The 20,807-nt window shown below is 44.8% G+C and overlaps 1 protein-coding gene across 5 annotated transcripts in view; it reads left to right on the top strand.

The window, feature by feature from the left end:
- Syn (synapsin) overlaps positions 1-20,747 on the top strand; it is a 103,667-nt gene extending 82,920 nt beyond the window's left edge. For 4 of the 5 annotated variants that reach the window (XM_033479333.2, XM_033479335.2, XM_076526260.1 and 1 more), the window contains exons 7-10: positions 5,091-5,296; positions 8,143-8,407; positions 9,455-9,701; positions 10,579-20,747. In XM_033479333.2, the coding sequence (XP_033335224.2) occupies positions 5,091-5,296; positions 8,143-8,407; positions 9,455-9,701; positions 10,579-10,751 (891 nt within the window). In that variant the 3' untranslated portion in view covers positions 10,752-20,747. The remainder of the gene's footprint in view (positions 1-5,090; positions 5,297-8,142; positions 8,408-9,454; positions 9,702-10,578) is intronic. The other variant, XR_013034786.1, reaches the window with a different exon arrangement.
- Positions 20,748-20,807: the final 60 nt, after the last annotated feature.

Raw genomic sequence — 20,807 nt, 5'->3', positions numbered from 1 at the left:
CACCGTGGAACTTTTTACAATGTGACTGTACATGGTAAGAAACATTGCACTTTATTGCGATTGATGCAACGAATGGATTACACGTGTACACGGAATCCAGATGGACTTTTAAACCGAGCGAGATGAAATGATTTTGTCCGATCAACTGAAATTGTCGGGAGATAATTGGGAGAGATAATAATTGTCGATAATGCAGATTTCTTTCTTGACTTCACTTTCGTATGTGCTTCGCGTTAGATCATCGATTACCGTGTATTTCCGCGACTGAATTTCGAATAAAATTCCGAGTAAAATTCCGAATAAAATACCGAATAAAATTTCGAATAAAATTTCGAATAAAATTCCGAATAAAATACGGAATAAAATTTCGAATAAAATTTCGAATAAAATTCCGAGTAAAATTCCGAATAAAATACCGAATAAAATTTCGAATAAAATTTCGAATAAAATTCCGAATAAAATACGGAATAAAATTTCGAATAAAATTTCGAATAAAATTCCGAGTAAAATTCCGAGTAAAATTCCGAATAAAATTCCGAATAATCTTCCCAATAAAATACCAAATAAAATTCCGAATGAAAATACCGAATGAAATTCCGAGCAGAAATTTCCCGATCGCCGCTTTCCAATTCGAAAGCACCCGGCCCGGGTTCAACGGCCGAGGAACCATCGACGGCTGTTCGTGTAACCGATGATCCCCGTGTAACCGAAACTCGCTAGTTCGTTACGCCGGCGGACACAGACGTCGTCCACGTGGACGGTTTGAAACGTTCGGTTTCCGTCCGCGTGAAACGCGGCGCATTATATTTTTACTGCGCCGCAGAAAACGAAATTGAAGGTGACACCCCTCCCCTTCCCCTGTCTGCCCTTGGAGTCCACGAAACTCCCCCCGGGGCACGATAAATGATTTATCTCCGTGTCCCTCGCCGTTGATCCCCGTCGTTGGTGTCCGACAGCTGCGCCGGTAGAGCCAGCCGGGGGGCGGGAGGGGAGGCAGGGGCAGCGCGCGCGCGCAGCGGTGCTCAGGGATGCAGTTTCGCGACACCCACGTGCCGCGCGCGGCACGTGCATCGACGCGCCGTTTGAGCACTGCCTCCGAACTGTCCCGGCCGACTACGGCTAGGCGGACGCGAACCCAACGCCGGCCAATCCATTAAACAGCCACTTCCTTTTCCTACGGCCGGGCTCTAAATAAACGCCATTGTAAGACATCCTGGCGGAAAATCGCGTGCAACTATGTTGCGGAGCTGGCTTTGGTTCTTCGGGGTCGATGCACGTGTTGGGCTGTTCGATACGGTTATATCAAGGTTATGTCAAGTTTATTTATATAATATTAAATATATATGTATATTATATAAATAATTAATAATATAATATTCTATAATTCATAATGTATTATATATTAATTAATATATATATTATCAGGTCATCGACTGCAAAACCCATAGATTATATGGCAAAAATATATAAAATATTTATGCACTTATAACATTATACATTATATAATATATTATAATATATATTATAAATGCATAAATATTTTATATATTTTGCCATATAATGTACGCGTTTTGCAGTCGACAAACTGATAGAGAACAAAGAAATACAGATTTCAGCAGATTTTGTTGTTTCATTTCTATTCAGAATTTATTTTAAGGGAGAGTGAAACGACAAATGCGGTATAGATTTAATAGCGTAACGCTATTATATGCCATAAAATACGTGATGTCGTTCCTTTTTCCACGAATGGCTCTAAATAAATTCGACCGTAAAATATCGCGTAGGAGATCGCGTGAAACCACGTTGCAAACTGGCAACGTGGCAATCTTTGGAGGTAACGTGGTAGATGTGGAAATATTTACTTCTGCGGTACTTTTATTACTTCGCCGATGCTAGACGCGAATTTGGCGACGGCGAAATGACGAATAGGGTATAGATGCAATAGCTCGTCAACAAAGCACTACAAATAGACTCATTGTGAGACATCGTGTAGAAAACCGTGTTACATATGTTGCAAACTGGCTGAGGAACTGTGGTGTCGATGCAGAGGACGCGAGGGTACATATTTTTGCAGCACGTGTACTTTTCGTGACGTTCTGGAGTGAATTCGAGGAAGCGGTGGGGGGAGGGTGGAACGACGAATGTGGTTTAGGTACAATAGATCACTGTCGTTATCGACATGATAATGTGCAATTTTTTAAGAAACTCGATATGATCACTGGATCGCGCAGTTGAAGGCGAACTGAAATTCTTTGGTGCACTGAGAGCAGACTGAGACCTAATCTGAAACTCGATTGGGACTTAATTATTATTTAGGAGACCTATATACTTAGAATTAGATTGCGGATTTCATGCATTTACGATAAAAACGATTAGCTGTAATTTCAAACAGTATGAAAACAATATTAAAGATTCCCTTGAAGGAGAACAATTGATGAGTCTGCTGGATACTGATGTCTAGTGTCAGTCTAGGTTAGGTCTGAGTTAGGTCCTATTTCGGTTTCCCTTGAAAATATTTTCGAAATCTTTCATCTTTTACTAAAGATTTCGGTAGTCTAAAAAGCAATAGAAGTTTGACTTAGGTCTGAGTTGAGCCTAGGTTAAGCCTGGGTTAGTTGTAAATTAATTCTAGATTAGTTCTAGACTAATTCTAGGTTAAGTAAGTATAGGTTAGGTCCAAATTAAGTAACGATATCTTCGCCACGAACGTCTCCAAAGCTAAGACCCCAGAACAATAGCACAAACAATAATTGTATTAAATGACTGCTTTGATAACATCATTCAGAGCGATTGAAATCGTTAAAGCGAAGTACTACCCTAATCAGTATCGATCGGAATACAGACGAGCTAGACAGACTCTGCTCGCTCGCTCTCTTATCCGATTCCGCGAGTGTTCACGCGTCGCAGGTAAACAGACAGGTGACACGGGCGCGTTTTACATTCCGGGAGCGGATAGGAAAAAATGCGCAGGATGCGGCCGAGACTAGCCGGGGGATTAAAGGCAATATCAACCACTTAGTCACGGTAGGCTTCTTTCTATCAACGAGGATACCGCCGCCGCCGCCGCCGCCGTTATCTGTGCTAACGGGACGCGCCGGTGAGAGCATCTCATGCTGTCCCACCCTCTTTTCTTCGCTCGATTACCGCGGGACTGGATGAAACACGTGACAGATGGAGATTACGGACCGTCGTGCAACATTTTCTTTTTCTCCACGAAAGGAAAAATCTCGGAGAAAAACCACGCCCAACGGCGACAATTCGTTCACCGACGTCGAAACTCCCCTAACTTCCGCGCAACAATGGAGACAGCGGAGTTTCCGGTGAATTAAGCGATTGACGATATTGATTTTTATTATGAAGTTGAAAACAATTGTTAAACATTATGATTAACAAGATTATCGACTTTTATGTGTTGCCGATCTTGGATCGTGACCTTGATATTCGTGACCTTTTGACCTGCTGGTCCTAAAGACAGGTACACAAAGTTTTAACAATGATCCGTGCGATAAAATTGTTTATTTTAATTAATTAAGAAAATTGTTTAAAATCGAGGTCGCCATTGGATGGTATTGAATTATATATTTTAACAATAGAATTGTAGCCAAATGTCGGAATATTAATATTCACAACAGATTCACAAAGATTTTTAATATTCACAACAAATTCAATTGTTACATTAATTACATATATTAGTTATTTCATAGAATATATTATATATATATACATACATACATACATACATATATATAATTTAATATTAGTAAATTATAATGTTATTTAATAATAAATATAAACATAATATATATATTTTTCTTATTATATATATTATATACAATACATATAATATATATTATTGCATATATTAAAATATATGTCGGAATATTAATATTCACAACAGATTCACAAAGATTTTTAATATTCACAACAAATTTAATTGTTACATTAATTATATATACTAGTTATTTCATAGAATATATAATAAATATATATATATATAATTATTATATATATACTATATAATAATTAATATATATTATATTATTTATGTATATATATTTATTAAATAATATTATAATCCAATAATATTAAATATATATGTATTGTGTGTATATATATGTATATATAGTAAATATATGTAATAATTGAGATTGGTGTAGACACGTTTTGAAGGCAGCTAGCAGAGTCACTCGCGGACCACAATGACACAGGACAGCGGTATCGGCGTGTAATAATCATTCGCGGCCCACGCGAATATCGTAGACTGCTTAATCAACCGCCTGCGTATCGGCAGACTTTGATCTTCATTCACAGATGTCGGTTAATGGTCTTCGATCATCGAAGACCGGCCGGGTACCGCCGTAGGCGTCCCATCGGTAGACTGGTTTCCGTCGATCTCCGAATGGAATGCAGAATTCTCACCGTTATTGTTGTTCGCCCCGTCGCTGTTACACGCTGGCACGCGTAAATCGTGCGCGAAAATAGCTGTGGGATTGTTACGAAACACCTAGGATTTCTTCTTTAATTTGTTCAATTTCGAGAAATTTTCCAGAATAAACATTTCTAGAAAAACCAAATATTGTGACAATTATATTCCTTCAAGGTCACCCGAAGGTCATCGTGTGGCAGGTCGTTGAATTCGTCTCGTCGTCGTCTACAATAATACTAGGTCAAAATAGCCTAGTTTCGTTTAAAAATACCACGGTGACCTTGATTTTTCATCGAAAATCAGTTCCTTTATAAATTTAAACAACTGCAAGTTCTCGTCGGTAAAATACCGATTAACTTTGACAGGAAGCATTTTTTCGTCAGACCATCACAAGGGGCTGGAAAATCGCGTGATATCGGAATTTGTCGAGTGCTCGTGTCGTCCCAGAAAACAATTTCCAGCGGATATCTCTGGGAATCGTTTTCAGCGGCACGAAAACATCCGGTCTAATAATACCGCGGGAACGGCGATCCCGTAGCTCTTGATCGATCGTCGCTAGGCTTTTAAAGGCTCCGCGGCGCGGCCCATGAGCCGGGAGAGCCGTGGCGGTCTCGTAATCGTGCCCGACGCGTCAATTATATTCTCGTGTCGTCTTCTTTCGCAGGTGAGTGCGTCTCGTTACCCGGTGGTGGTGAAGCTCGGCCACGCCCACGGCGGAGTGGGGAAGGCCCGCGCCGAGACGAATCAGGAGTTTCTGGATCTCGCGTCGCTGGCCGCACTGGCGAACACCTATTCCACGGCGGAGCCGTACGTCGACACTAAGTACGACGTCCACGTGCAGAAGATAGGCAATAACTACAAAGCGTTCATGTGAGTGTCGCCCGGGACGTGTATACGTCCCGCTGGCTGAAATAACCGGCCGCCGCGGCGACGATGATTTGCGGGAAAACGCGAGCCGCGAACGAAGTTGCAACGTTGCGCGACAGTGCGGCGAAACGATTCGATAGCGATCGATAATTCGTTTCGGTTAAGTCGCGGGACCGGGAGAGAAATACGTGTCGCTGTAGAATTAAATAATTCTATTTTGTAACCTGATTAACTCGACTTTTTAATATTTATCTTCGTTGCGCAAGTAAATTAGTTGTATCATTAGTTGTATTGCATCTAATTAGTATTGTGAATAATTAGTTGTATTGCAATATGAGATTAACTCGTCATTTTAATATCTTTGGTTTTTTTTGTAATATATTTGTGTTTTTGAACGATGGTTAAAGTCAGCAGGGACTGAGAAACATAATCGAGAGCATTTATGATTCTATAATTATAATTCGTGATTTTGAGAAATATTATTTTAGGAAGTTCCGTGTAAATTAGTTACGTAATTTATTACAGACTCGTTAAAGCTGTTTTAGATGCACAAAAGTAGCTCGAAATGATGCCATACGCAGGGTGTCCCAAAAATGTCTCGCAATGCGGAAATAAGTATTCCCGAGATCATTTGAAGTAACTTTTTCCTTTACGAAAATGTTCTACGTCGCTTCGTTTACGAGTTATTAACGCAGAACACTGACCAATCGGAGAGCGAGTGCGCCCGGCGCTCCGCCCCTGCGGCCAATGCCGCGTCGCGCCGGCCGTCTGACACAGCGGCAGTAGTCGCGAGGGCGGGATGTTAGTCGTACGCAATCTCTTATTGGTCAGAGTTTTTCTTTAATAACTCGTAAACAAAGCGTCGTAGAAGATTTTCGCAAAGGAAGAAGTTACTACAAATATTCTCAGAAATCTCTCATTTCAAAATTGCGCGACATTTTTGGGACGCTCTGTAGATTGCGCTAGGTCTGGATTAAATGCAAATTAAGGTTAAATTGAAACTGCTTAGGTCTAGGTTAATTTGGTTAAGACAGGATTAAGGCTTGATTATGTCTGGATTAAATCAAATTGAGGTTAGATTGAAACTGGCTAGGCCTAGTTTAGTTAGGTTAAAACAGGACTAAATCTAGACTAAATTAGTATTAAAGCTTGCTTATGTCTAGATTAAATGAAAATTAAGATTAAATTGAAAATGGCTAGGGCCGGATAAATTTGGTTAAAACAGGATTAAATCTAGACTAAATCAGTCTTAAAGCCTGCTTATGTCTAGATTAAATGCAAGTTAAGATTATATTGAAACTGTTTAAATTTGGATTAATTTGGTTAAGACATGATTAAATCTAGACTAAATCAGTCTTAAAGCTTGCTTATGTCTAGATTAAATGCAAATTATAGTTAGATTGAAAATGGCTAGGCCTGAATTAGTTAGGTTAAAACAGAATTAAATCTAGACTAAATTAGTCTTAAAGCTTGCTTATGTCTAGATTAAATGCAAGTTAAGGTTAAATTGAAAATGGCTAAGTTTGAAATAATTAGGTTAAAACAGGATTAAATCTAGACTAAATTAGTCTCAAAGCTTGCTTATGTCTAGATTAAATGCAAATTAAGGTTAGATTGAAACTAATCATGTCTAGATCAATTTGTTTAAAATAGGATTAAATCTAGACTAGATCAGCATTAAAATTCGATTACGAATACATTAAATCCAGACTAAATCAGTATTAAAGCACAGCCACGTCCGCATTAAATCCTACACTAAATCACTATTAGAACTTGCTCACGTCCGCATTAGATCTAGGTTAGGCCCGCGTGAGCTATACAAGCCGAGAACGTTTTAAAACAAAGAACGACCAACCTAACCTAAAAATAACGCCCGAGATCGAGAACGCGATAAAGGTTATAAAATTTCTCGTTCCCTTTGTCGTAACCTCACGGTTGTCTTCGCGGAAAATTCATCGGTCTACACAGAGCGGTATCGAGGTTAGAAATTTTTCTGTCGCCGCGAAGTCGCTTCGTCCCACAACGGCGGTTGTTTAGCAATAGCTCGGCTCGGGCAACAATGTCGCCCGCCCGCCCGACCGGTAGGTGGACGGGAGAGCCGGAGACAGCGGGTGGGTCGAGTCTGATCCGAAATGAATAACAACCGTCGTGCGGCTCGCCCCGGCATCAACAATTGAATATGTGCAGCTACAGGCGTGTCAGGCCGCGATCATAAGCGACGGGGGCATGATCGATGCGCACCTGCTCGCCTTTGCCCTTTCGGACGGTCCCGTTCTATCTAATATTATAATAATTATGGTAATATATTATAATAATTATAGTAATATGTTGTAATAATTATAATAATATAGTATATAATATATAATAATAATAATATATTACTATAATTATAATAATATATTATAATAATTATACTAATATATCACAATAATTATAGTAATATATTACAATATTTATAATAATATGTTATAATGGTTATAGTAACATATAATAGTATACTGTAATTATTGTAATATATTATAATAATTATGCTAGTATATCATAATAATTACAATAATATATTGTAATAATTATAGTAATATATTACAATATTTATAATAATATATTATAATGGTTATATTAACATATAATAATAATAATATATTATAATAGTTGTAGTAACATATAACAATAATATATTATAATAATTATAGTATATAACATATAATAATAAAAATATATTACAATAATTATAGTATGTAATATATAATAATATATTTCAATAATTATGGTATAATAATATATAATATATACAATAATAATGTAATAGTAGTAATAGCGGTGTTGTCACTGCCGGTTCAATCTCATAGGCGGAAGAGCATAAGCGGAAACTGGAAGTCGAACACGGGCTCGGCGATGTTGGAGCAATTAGCCGTCAGCGAGCGACACCGTACATGGATCGATCACGTGGCCCAGTTGTTCGGCGGATTGGACATATGCGCGATCGAGCTGCTGGTCGGGAAGGACGGCCGCGAGTACATCATCGAGGTGAACGACAGCGCTTTGTCGTTAATGGGCGACACGCAGGAGGAAGATCGCCGGCACATCGCGGACCTCGTTACAGCGAAGATGCAGGTAAAAGGGCCTTTACGGTCACGCAGCGGTCGCCGCGATTCGGGAGACTCGCCGGCCAGTGTTGCCGTTCTGCCGGCTTCGTGAGACCGCAGCGGGGAGAGCTCAACGGTTCGCGGAATTCCGTGAATCGGATTTCGTAAATAGTGCGAACGGTTCTCGCGTAGATAAGGATTTCTCTTTGCACACGTGGCAAGTGCGCATGTTGCGCTAATAAAAATAGAAGGAAGAAAAACTGGGTAAACGAATAAATGTTTTTGCCGCGTTGTCAATTTAGATTAAAATTCACAGACGAGGTTAAAAGTCTGTAAACAAGGTTAGAACTTTATGGACGAGGTTACAAGTCCGTAGATGTGGCAACACTGGACTAAGATCACAACAATAATCATGACTTTCAAACTGATAATTTTTGACCTAAGCACGTTAATAATTTTTTGTAAAGTATTTTTTTAAAAGGCTAGAAGTCCCTAGGTCAACAGAAAAGTCCCTAAAGCTGGCAACACTGTCGGCGACCCATGCAATTCTTTCGAGCTATTAGACAGACTAGTTTATATAACCTTTACAGTGAGTAAAAAAATTTTTGCAACAATTGCAATTGTTTGCAAAAGATTTTTGTACGATCTTTCAAATGAATTGTTATTTTCATTATCTATTTAACAAGACTATAGTTAATTAGGGTGCCGTCAAGCTAACAAATTTTTGTCTCGTAAAATAATTTAAAATTACTGTTAAATCATCGCAAATTTATTTTACGAACAAACACATATCCCCGTCATCGATAGGTCATCTCAAAGCTCTCCTCAGTGGGCAAAGGATTACAAGATCAAAAGGTCAAATATCATAAAAAATTGAGAAGCTTCGTTTTATTATCTTTTGTCACTTCAAGCAAAATTTTTTTCACAGAAAAATTCGCTCGAACATGGTCCAGTATTTTAGGTTAGGTATCCTGGAACTACTGCAACGTCGGAGTCTCGATTTTGGACTCACGAAGACTGGAATCCGTTCGCAATTGGACCACTTTGTACGTTGATAATCGCACGACCGTTGCAGGTATGCTGCCGACCACCGAGCGTGTTGACGAAGACGGCGTCCAGAGGGTCGATAACTGGCACCAGCCAGGCGACGAGTCCCGTTGAAGATCGCACCGCCCCACCACCTGTGCCATTGGGCTCGCACGGGAGCATAGGATCCATGGCGAGCATAGGGAGCTTGGGATCCGTGTCCTCAACAACTGCTATGCCCGCTGAGACCACCACCGCGGACAGCCACCATCAACTACAGCGTCGAGATTCTCAAGGTTTGTGCGTTTTCAAGGACGATGTCATGGTCACCCGGGGTTTTATAGTTTTCTGGCTCGATTCGCAATTTATACAAGGATTAACCAGTCATTCCCAATTTATAAATAGGAAATCGAATTCGGAAATGGTTCCCGATGTCATTTGGAGCAACTTTTTCCTTTACCAAAATTTTCTCCGATGCTTCGTTTACGAGTTATTCACGAAAAACCGTGACCAATGAGAGACCGCGTACGGCTGACGCCCCGCCTACGCGACCGCCGCCGCTGCGTCACACGACCGGCGCGTCGCGGCACTGGCCGAGAGGACGGCGAGCCAGCCGCGCTAGCTCTCCGATTAGTTACTGTTTTTCGTTAATAATTCGTAAACGAAACCTCGGCGAAAAGTTTTGTAAAGGAAAAGGATGCTTCAAATAACCTCAGGAACCTCTTTTCTCGCTTGTACAATAATTTTCGGACACCCTGTATAATGGCGAGCCGCGAGGCTCGAAGAATCATTACTTAGATTCTCATACTTCTCGGTTACAATTCCAACTCGGCGTCATTTAGAGAGAAATTACTATATACCAATTAATATACAGGGTGTCCCAAAAATGTCTCGAAACCCGAAAATTGGGGTTCCCGGGGTCATTCGAAACAACTTTCTCCTTTACAAATTTTTTCTCCGATGTTCCGTTTACTAGTTATCAACGAAAAACCTGCTGCGCCACGCCCCGCTCGTCCACGCTCCGCCCTCGCTCTCTAATTGGTCCGCGTTTTTTGCGAATAACTCGTAAACGGAGCCTCGTAGAACATTTTCGCAAAGGAAAAAGTTGCTTGAAATGACTTCAGGAACTTTTTGGGACGAAACTAATATCGCAAAACGATGTTTACCACGCAGCCTCGCAATCGAGCACGGTGAGCAGCGCCCCCTCGGTCGGCCGCCGGCCGGAGGACCCGCCGCCGTCTAGAATACCGTTCCACCGGCAGGGCAGTCAGACGCAGAACGAGGACTCCGAGGACACCATGAAGAACCTCCGAAAGACGTTCGCCGGGATCTTCGGCGACATGTAAATCCGTTCGAGCGTAATCGCCGGGCGCAAAGGAGGGATCTCCGTCGAGCATTATCCGTTAAGTTGCGCGAAGACATAGAGACGGTCCAACAACGATTCCGTTACATAACCTATGCAAACGATCTGTTGCTGTTGCTGAGATTCTCTATTGACAGGTTCCGTTGATTATGATATTCTATCGATTCTATTGGGCTGGCCTGATTTAGATTAGCTTATGTCGCCGACGGCGGCCGCGACGCCTAGATATAAATATATATATATATGGATATAGATATGGATATGCGTAAGTGTATTTGCAGATCACCGAGCGCGACCGAACGACGCTGAAGCGCCCCCGCACGGGGCGCGACGATGTAAATTTCGCTAACGGTCCACGGCGACGTGTATAAAAAAAAAGAAACATAAACAATAACTCGTTAAACCATACGTTCACCGATCAAACGATTCGTCCATTAACCCTGTACACCATGCGATTATTGACCGGATTTCGGGCCACGTTCGGGCCGACGATTTTCTCGTTCGACACGGTTCGACCAAAAAAATTTCTTTCATTTCCAGCGCGTCACAGTGATTTATCATTATTAATCGTTCGGTTCTCCTTGGTATTTAATCTATGAGTTCTAAATTCGCTGCGTGTTTCGATACTCTGGGGGGCGGGGGGGGAGGGGGTAGATTGGTAAAACCGGAACAGGGAAAAAAAAGGAGGGAATGAAGGATTACCAAGGGGGTTTAAAATGAAGGTGACAAAAAGTAAAATAAAATAAAATAAAATAAAAGTCGTGGTCGTTCATGTATATTAAAATGAAAGGTGGGGGAAAAAAGTACTATGTAGGTTCTATGTATTCGATGTGTATTCAGCATTTAAATAGTGGCTAAGAGCGATTCTCAGGTTGAAACGAAAGGAAAAGAAAAACGACAAAATAACGTGCTTCAGTTTCTCGTTTTTATTTGTTTCTTTTTTCGTCCGAGCGTCAATGTTATGGTTTTCGTTACCATCGACGTATCCGTTCTGCGCACACGTGACAGACAAAACAAAACAATCCAAACCAAAACAAAACAGAACAACACAAAAAACAGACACACGTATATACATTGCTCTCACGTCTCGGTTTTACGGGAACGCCGCGCTTGGTTTTTCGACTAAACAATGCAGGAAGTGATAATAACAATAAAAAAAAGAAAGAAGAAAACAACAAAAACAAAAAGCAGTAAACAGTACCATAGGCCCCTGTCATCTCCTCATCCGACTTTACTTCCGGCGATCCACCATTTTTAGGCTTAACTTTTTCGATTTATAGAGCATTGTCTAAAAAAAAGAAAGGAAAACGCAGCAGACGACGGAGAACGGGAAGACGGCAAGAGGTAGAGTGGGAGAGAGGGAGAGATTCGGTGTGGGAGCGGCGCTGGGCGGGAGGTTAGGGCGGCGAGCGGGGGAACGGCGCGAGTGGCGGGGAGACACGAGAGCGGCGAGCGGGGGAACAGCGCGAGTGGTGGGGGGACACGAGAGCGGCGGGGAGGGGATCCGGAGCGAGCGGCGTTTGTGGAAATTAACGTGCGGGCGGGTTTAAAAGTCTTGCGGCTGAGAAAATATTTGTAAAATTGTTAAAATATTTGTGAACCGACGTCATGCGACATGATCGAGGAGTAACAAACAAATACGAGGAGATTCGGGCATTATACTTGAACATTTCGGCTAGAGACGGGACCGCGGGCCGTAACGGAGAACATTCGGCAACGGCGCGCGTCCTTGTTATCTTAAGCGCACAAATAGTCATTAAGCTTTCGACGGCGGACAGTAATTTGACATCGTGCATGCGAGCAAACGGCAAAACGGTTTGGACGAAACGGACTCGTGGTGGAGGGGGGGGGGGGGGGGGCGAAATTATTCCGTGGCTCGCCGGCCATCGCAGGTGATCTTTAACTAATGACGAATCAAAATTATAAATTTTCGGCAAACACAGAAAATTATTGATAATCCGGCCGGCGATCGCCGAGACGATTTGGATAAATATATATATTTACATATATATAAATATGGGTCAAAAATTTCTTTGGTCATATCGTACAATCGCGAGCATCTCGATGTTGAAAACTGTCCCGGGGATTCCAATTAAAATTAACGTGGTGAAACGACCGTAACGTTTTTTAAAATACCATGAAACGAACCGTTTTCCTTTTCCAAAGATTTTCACGTCTCGCGAAAATTCCCCCTCCCCCCTCCTCCCGGAGGGTGTGGGAGGTGGGGGAGACTCCGGGCGCGGAAGATTCACGGAAAACGAAGGGGGCGTTCGTTCGTCCGTAGATGTTTAAGATCAATGATTACCAGCGGTGGGGATAAATCAAAAATGTGATAAACACAAAAAAAAGGTGGGAGAGATTATAGGAACGGCGAGGGCGAACGAGAATAAGTGACGGGCTCGTGAACTAGGCACGGGGAGGACGAGGGCGGTGGAGATTTGCAGTGACTCGGTGTTCGTGCGAGAGATGAGAAGGGGAAGAAGATGAAAAAAAATTAACGACGGTTGAAGGGAACAGCGGGAGAAAGGGGAAAATGATATACATACAATGGGCATTCTACTGTTTGCGCTCGCGCAAATTTCGATGCAAAACCGAGAACGCTCGATGATCTGCAAATATAGATGTATATGCATATGTATATGTATATATATATATATATATATATATATATATATATATATATATATATAATATATATGATATATAACATTTATAGTATATATAATATATGCTATGTAACATTTACAATATATATAATATATGATATATAACATTTATAATATATATAATATATGATATATAACATTTATAATATATATAATATATGATATATAACATTTATAATATATATAATATATGATATATAACATTTATAATATATATAATATATGATATATAACATTTGTAACATATATAATATATATGAATAAAAGACTAGGCTGTCAGGCTCGCCGTAGATGCGTTTGCGATTCGCTTCTTTGGTAACGGTGCTCGGAGAAGGCCGATATGGAAGATCGACAGATCGGCACGAAGAAAGCTCTTTCATCCAAATGATCTCAATTCACATTAGCGTAAGGGCTGATCGTAAGTACGACGAAAATAGACGGCGTGGCGTCAGCTTCGAACCAGTCGGGACCGGAACAGATTCCTTCCACTGTTCCGTACGTTTGCTCGCCGATTAAGGAACCATCCGAACCGACGGTACCCTTCGGTTTTGTAGACGTCGGCACGACGACCGTTTCGACGGTGATTTATGTTGGTTAGACGGAGATGCGATAGAACGTGTAGGACTGCAAGCGGAATAGCCTGCCTGTCCATTCCGGCATTATTTCCGATTCGATTGCTACGCGGGCAACAGGCTGTAGAGTGGAATAGCCGAACGGTATGCAGATGCAAAGATGTTGAACTTAATCCATCCTCTATTACAGGCCTGGGACCCTGGTGCTGCCCCCTATGCTCGAGTCGGTCGACTCTCAATTCAATGCTCGAGCCAGTCGACTCCCCCTCCAACGCTCGAGTCAGTCGACTCCCGTTCCAACGCTCGAGTCAGACGCCTCCCACTCCAATGCTCCAGTCGGTCGACTCCCACTCCAACGCTCCAGTCGATCGACTCCCGCTCCAACGCTCCAGTTGGTCGACTCCCGCTCCAACGCTTAAGTCAGACGCCTCCTTCTCCAACGCTCCAGTCGGTCGACTCCCGCTCCAACGCCTGAGTCAGTCGACTCGCACTCCAACGCTCGAGTCAGACGTCACCCAATCCAACGCTCCAATCGGTTGACCCCCACTCCAACGCTCCAGTCGGTCGATTCCCGCTCCAGCAGTCGAGTCAGACGACCCCCACTCCAACGCTCCAGTCAGTTGACTCCCGCTCCAGCGCTTGAGTCAAACGACTCCCGCTCCACCGCTAAAGTCAGTCGACTCTCACAAACCCGCAAGTTCTTCTAGTTACAGTAGTGCACTCTCAAGCGTTCGCAATTGAATCCGAACTTGGACGTTCGTTTGAAAAGTCCCTTTCTCTGAATTTGCCTAGACTAAGGACTGGCGATTAGTGCAACAGGGGTGCCGATATCAGACGATTCACTCCGCACCCCCGGACCCTACTTCAAAATCCCCAGTTCCTAGAATCGGCAGAGCCAGAAGCGAGCCACTGAAACGAGTCGAAAAGTTCGACAGAGCCCTGCTGTAACAAGGGACGCAGTGGTCGCTGCCCCCACCACCGCGACTGAGACGCTTCTGTTACCGTTTCAAGCATTCCAATACAACCCCACCACACTCTTTTTAGCCGCCTCCCAGCGGCCCGGTGATTGGTAGCAAGTATCTCCGAACGTCAGAGTCGGGGCCAGCGGCCCAGTACGGTCCCACATGCACCAGGGCAGCCCCGGGCCTGCCCAGTTTGCACAATTTTGCGCCGGTCGAGGCTCGACCGGGCGCGTAGCTTTGATTCGCCTGTGTTGGTTGCAACTTCGAAAACGAGCCGGGTTTCGGGAGTTCAACGAGGTTAACAGTACGTCCGACCGTTTAGTTATCGATGTGCCTTGACGACAACTTAAGTGCCCTTCTTGTCACCGATCTCACCCCCATCTGTCTCCGACGCACGCACCCTCTTCGTAACGCCGCAATCGCTGCGCGCTCGGCCACGAGGGTCCTATTGTTTATACTTTTTTAAAACAACGTGAACACGTGCACCGTCCAGGCATCAAAACATCGGCTGGTAACGAAGACGTTCAGGTTCATTTCACGGGACGAGTACGGGCCCCCCCGGTAAACGGCAACCGATCCGGGTAACGCGTCGGTGGTTCGATCGTGGGATCACTTTCGCGCAGTCGCCAGTTTCGTAGACAATCCCGGTTCGACGGTGGTCCGCGAGGCAGCGGACAGTGCCGCAGCCCGAGTGGGGGGAGTCCACGAGAACGAAGGTCCGGCAGAATCGGAGCTGACGCCACGGCGCGGAGAGTGAGACGGAAGTTGTGTTATGGGCGCGTGTACGCTGCGTATGCCTCCGAGCTCTGCTCCAGCGGCAGAGTGGTGGGGGGTTGGGCGCCGAGGAATAAGTCGTCGTTTAGGATCCGAGAGCGGTCGGTGCGGACGCACCCCGACGGACTCGCTGAGAGCAGAACTGGTCCGATCTGCACTGACACGTAGACGCGGTTTATGGTTACCGAATATCTCAGGGGTGCGCGTTTATGCACTAGGTAGGATAGAAACTAGGAAAGGGCAGCTGGGTCCGGGATGAGTCGACGGCGGGTCTCGGCCCATCGAACAGTGGGCCAGTGATGGTGGCAGGTTTCCTCTGAGGAGCCTTAAGGACTCGGAATCGGACCGGAGTCGACGGCTCGCGCGACCGTCCGTCGCGAGGGGCGTCGCTACGCCTACGCGTTCCGTCATCCAATAGGATGCGCGACGAGGGACGGTCGCGTGGGGGCCGACGACTCGACGCGGCTCGAACGAACGAGACACGCGAACCGCTCGGTCAGGAAGGCTGGAACGTTTGTTATCGGCGAAACCGTTCGGATCCTCAATCATTTGTTCTAGTGCCCGTGTGATGTAGTGAGCAGAGCCGTCAATACCTCCTCGTATACTCCAAAATCGTGTTTACGTCTGTAACGTATGATTTCGTCGGAACGACGCGGGGTGGCGCTTTCTCCCAAAGGAAAAACGGTTGCCGAAATTCTCGGGAATTTCGTAAACATTGAATAATGTCGAAGATTCGAGCTTCGACGCGTCAAGCTGTGCGCTCGAACGTCATTGGGCCACGCGGCACGCCACGAAAATTGCATTCTAGTCAACTATCTCGGAGAACGTACCACTGCGCGTACCTTTAGCGCATACAAGCGCCCGATCCATGTCCCTTCCCCTTCTCTCGTCCCTATCCCCTCCCAAAAAACCGCGGCGTTCGTCGCCGGCTTGTTCCCCGTAGCGTTAAGGATCAATCTTAATCAATCTAGATCCCCTGTGTTGCGTATTACCGCGTCATTGGCCACGATTCACCGTGAATAGCGTGCGTCGAAGCCGCGGAACGACTTGTAGATGGCACGTACACACCCGTTGCGAAACAGGAAACTGATTTCCACCCATATTCGACCAAGAAGGAAAACCATGTTAGGGTCCTATCGCGTGGACCGCTGGGATCCATCGATCCGCGGCAGTCCGGTCCCGGGGCCAGCCGAGCCGGTGATCCCGGCCCGCGCGGCGCCAGCCGATTTAGTGCCTCGTTGCTCCCCCTTCCGTCGATCCTTTTCTCCCACTCTTTCTCTTTTCCTCAAATCCACCCCGAACACCGATCCGCCCGGACGACGTCACGGTTGCGAAACGCAAACACCAAATCGATCTGATTACAACGAATCGGGAAGGATCGGCACGAACGCGAAGCAGCCTTGATCCGAGCTGGGAGCGCGCCGACTCGGCTGCAAGCAGCGCCGCCTGTTGCCAGTAGTTGGCCGTAGCGCGACGGGGCGCCCGTCCGCTCCTCTCATTTCCTGCGCCCTCGGTGCGAGAACGAGAGGTCGGTCGACCTTATTCCCACTTCTGCGACCCTAATCGTTTACTTTCGACGTGGTCCGCTTGGTGCTCTGCGAGACTCTGGAAATAGTGCGAGAGTATCTATCGCTCGGTAGCCGCTACGGTGACGCTGCCGCAGCAGCGCCGTTGTAGAGCGAATGCGTCGGCGAGCACCGGCGGAAGGCGCCTCTCGCGGGGGCCCGCAGAAGTGAATGCTCAGTGCGGCAGTAGCACGGTCAGCCCACCGCTTGTTCGCGCACCGCGTCCGCACGGCGCCATCGCCCGTGAATGTCGCGCCGAGGAACGCCCGAGTAGCGGGAGCGCGCCGTGGACGCATGGCGGTGGGGGAAGCGCGTCGCGCGGCTCGAGCGATGACTCACCGCGCCAATGGACGGCGGCGCGCGACGAGTCGGACGACGCTGCGTCCCCACCGTGTGTCCAGTGAGCGCTCGGACTTCGATTCGAGACGGCGCCCTCTGCGGCCGGTTCCTGGTGACGCCGCCTGCTGGACACGGAGACGGTGGTTGTCGGTGACCGTTTAAGTCGGCGCATTACCGATCGGACCTATTTCACAGACCGGACTGTTGCACGTGGATCGTGGCACGGATCGTCCCGAGACACTCGGGCGGGTCCACGCTAGGCTAGTAAGTTTAGGCTCTATGTAACCATACGTTACCTCCTTGATTTCAATGAGTGCTAGCCACATGTACTATAATCACGCACGTATCCGCAGGTACACCAGACAAATTTATCATTGTACACACATTGTACGTATTGCTATCGCTGTCGTAGCAGACTATCGCTATCGGATCACCCGCCGCGGTGACCTTGAGCGAACGAAACGGAGAGAGCCTATCGTTCCAGAGCGCAGCGCGTTTCGAGTGGTTAGTTTTCAGGTCTAATTAATTGTAAATTGCTCGGGATGCTGTAACTGTTATGTAAACGCGATGGGACGCGGCGGCGTGCGGTCCGGTGCTCCGAGCGCAGACATGTAATAATAATAATAATAACAATAATAATAACAATAATAATAGTATTAATAATAATAATATTAATAATAATAATAATAATAATAATAATGATAATATCAATAAGCAGCGGGAATGGAGTAAAACTACACGCGGAAAAGTAACTTTCGATGCGATCGGCGATGTTATTCGGTATCAATTGTACGACAATATATGGTTATTCACGAGCGGAGCGACCGCGCCCCCTCGATCGAGACAAGTGTGTGAGAGAGTAGCGTTAGCGTTGATTCGATGTTCTGCTCGCGGCGCGGGTACACCAGACCAGCGCTGTCAGCCCGCTTAGCCGCGCTCCGGCGGAACTCGCGAGATACCCGACGGATCTGCAACGGACGCTGATCGACTCTGTAGCCCGGGGGCTAACGGATACGATCGTCTGCAACCAGCGGCGCACCGATTACAATACGAATCGATGGAACAACGAAGAGCCAACGAGTTGATCGTGGCGCAGCGTCCGAGAGATCGGTTCCGATCGGTCGTCCGCCGGTCGATTCGCGGATACGTTTCGCCCGATTTTTTGCCCAGCTTGGGGCGCACCCGACGGGATCGTCGACGGACCGCGAAAATCTATTCGCGGGACGATCGACGATCTATCGGAGCGTGCGACGTCATTTACCCATGTTTAATCTATCCGCCGCGTTATGACGACAGGCAATCGGACAAGGTGTTAAAGTAATTGCGTAAAATGCGAGTTCTATTTGTCTCCGTTTAGCCGTTAAAGATCATCAGTGGATTATCGGGTCTGGTATAATGTAATGGTTATTCATGTGAAAGCTATCGGATTATTATTAAGGTGGATAAGACGCGTTGTATATGATACAAACTGTTGCGGGCGCCGCGCGATCCCGCCTCCGCCCCGTACGCGGGTCGTTGCTGGAGCCTCGGAGGAGGGGGGATAGCCGCGAGTGACGTGGCGCGACAGCGACGGAGACGGACGGTGGAATGGTCTCGCGGTGGGTCTGTCGAGAAGGGCCTGGTTTTCCGGTGGCAAGCGAAATCAACGATATGAAATCATCGATATGAAGTCATCGATATAAAGTCATTGATGTGGAATCGTCGATGCGAAGTCGTCGATGCGAAATCATCGATGTGAAATCGTCGATGTGAAATCATCGATGTGAAATCGTTGATGTGAAATCATCGATGTGAAGTCATCGATATGAAATCATCGATCTGAAATCATCGATTTAAAAATTTCGATTCGTCAACTGAAATTCGAAATCAGCGCTATGAAATCTTCGATTTGAAATCATCGATTTGAAACAATCGATTTGAAATCATCAACTTGAAATCATCGATTTGAAATCATCAACTTGAAATCATCGATTTGAAATCATCAACTTGAAATCATCGATTTGAAATCAACTTGAAATCATCGATTTGAAATCATCAACTTGAAATCATTGATTTGAAATCAACTTGAAATCATCGATTTGAAATCATCAACTTGAAATCATTGATTTGAAATCATCGATTTGAAATCATCGTTTTGAAATCATCAACTTGAAATCATTCATTTCAAATCATCGATTTCAAATCATAAATTTGAAATCATCCATTTCAAATCATCGATTCAAAATCATTGATTCAAAATCATCGATACAAAATCATCGATTTCAAATCACGGAATTCAAATCATCGACTTAAAATCATCGGATTGAAAACCACTGATTTCGAATCTCCGAATCGAAATCTGAAATTCGCGATCATCGATTCGAGATCGTCGCGGGAAAATGTAACCGCGATCGTCTGCCACGGTTCGCACAGTTTTCTACACGACGCCGTTAGGGAAATTTTGATACGTGACGTGGTGTGGAAAATCGCCGGGCGAACTGATCTAAGTATATCTCCGAAGTACCGTGACCAACCGGCCAGGGATTCTCGATAGATCGATCCGCGGGTTCGTCGACGCGGCGTCCATGATCCGAAAATGTCCTTATAACGAATGTAGCATCCTGCACATCAGTAAATTCTAATTACGGTACAGGACGATAGGAAACGTCGACGAGCGTTCAGCAGGTCGTTAATGGTTGTTGAAACGTTGAAATGTTAAGTACTCTTCGACGAATCGAGCAGTCGAATTATGTACACACATTTATAAATATCTTATAAATATATATATATAAATCGAAAATTATATATATATATATATATATATATATATATATATATATATATATACACACGCACACACATATGGCATATGGTATACATCTCTCGGGGTCGGAGAATTGAAAACGATCCGGGATCAGGATTGTAGTGGAGGGAACGCTGTAACAGAGGACAAAGTTAGTGAACGTAAACAATATCCCGTGCGTAAACAACACTATAGTCAGCGGTAGAGTCGGGACGCAGTATAATCCTGGGTCGACTGCGTAGGGTCTGTTAAACAAATACGATTACTGCATCGCGGCAAGCTAAGCTGTAATAATAAAGAATATATAGAAAAAATAGAACTCTGCACGATCTCGTTTAATTTCCGTTATCTCGCTAACCCTTGCGAATTTCAACGTTCA

The sequence above is a fragment of the Megalopta genalis genome, chromosome 14 (assembly GCF_051020955.1).
Source record: "Megalopta genalis isolate 19385.01 chromosome 14, iyMegGena1_principal, whole genome shotgun sequence".
Lineage (NCBI taxonomy): Eukaryota > Metazoa > Arthropoda > Insecta > Hymenoptera > Halictidae > Megalopta > Megalopta genalis.
This window is presented reverse-complemented; position numbering and strand designations above follow the sequence as displayed.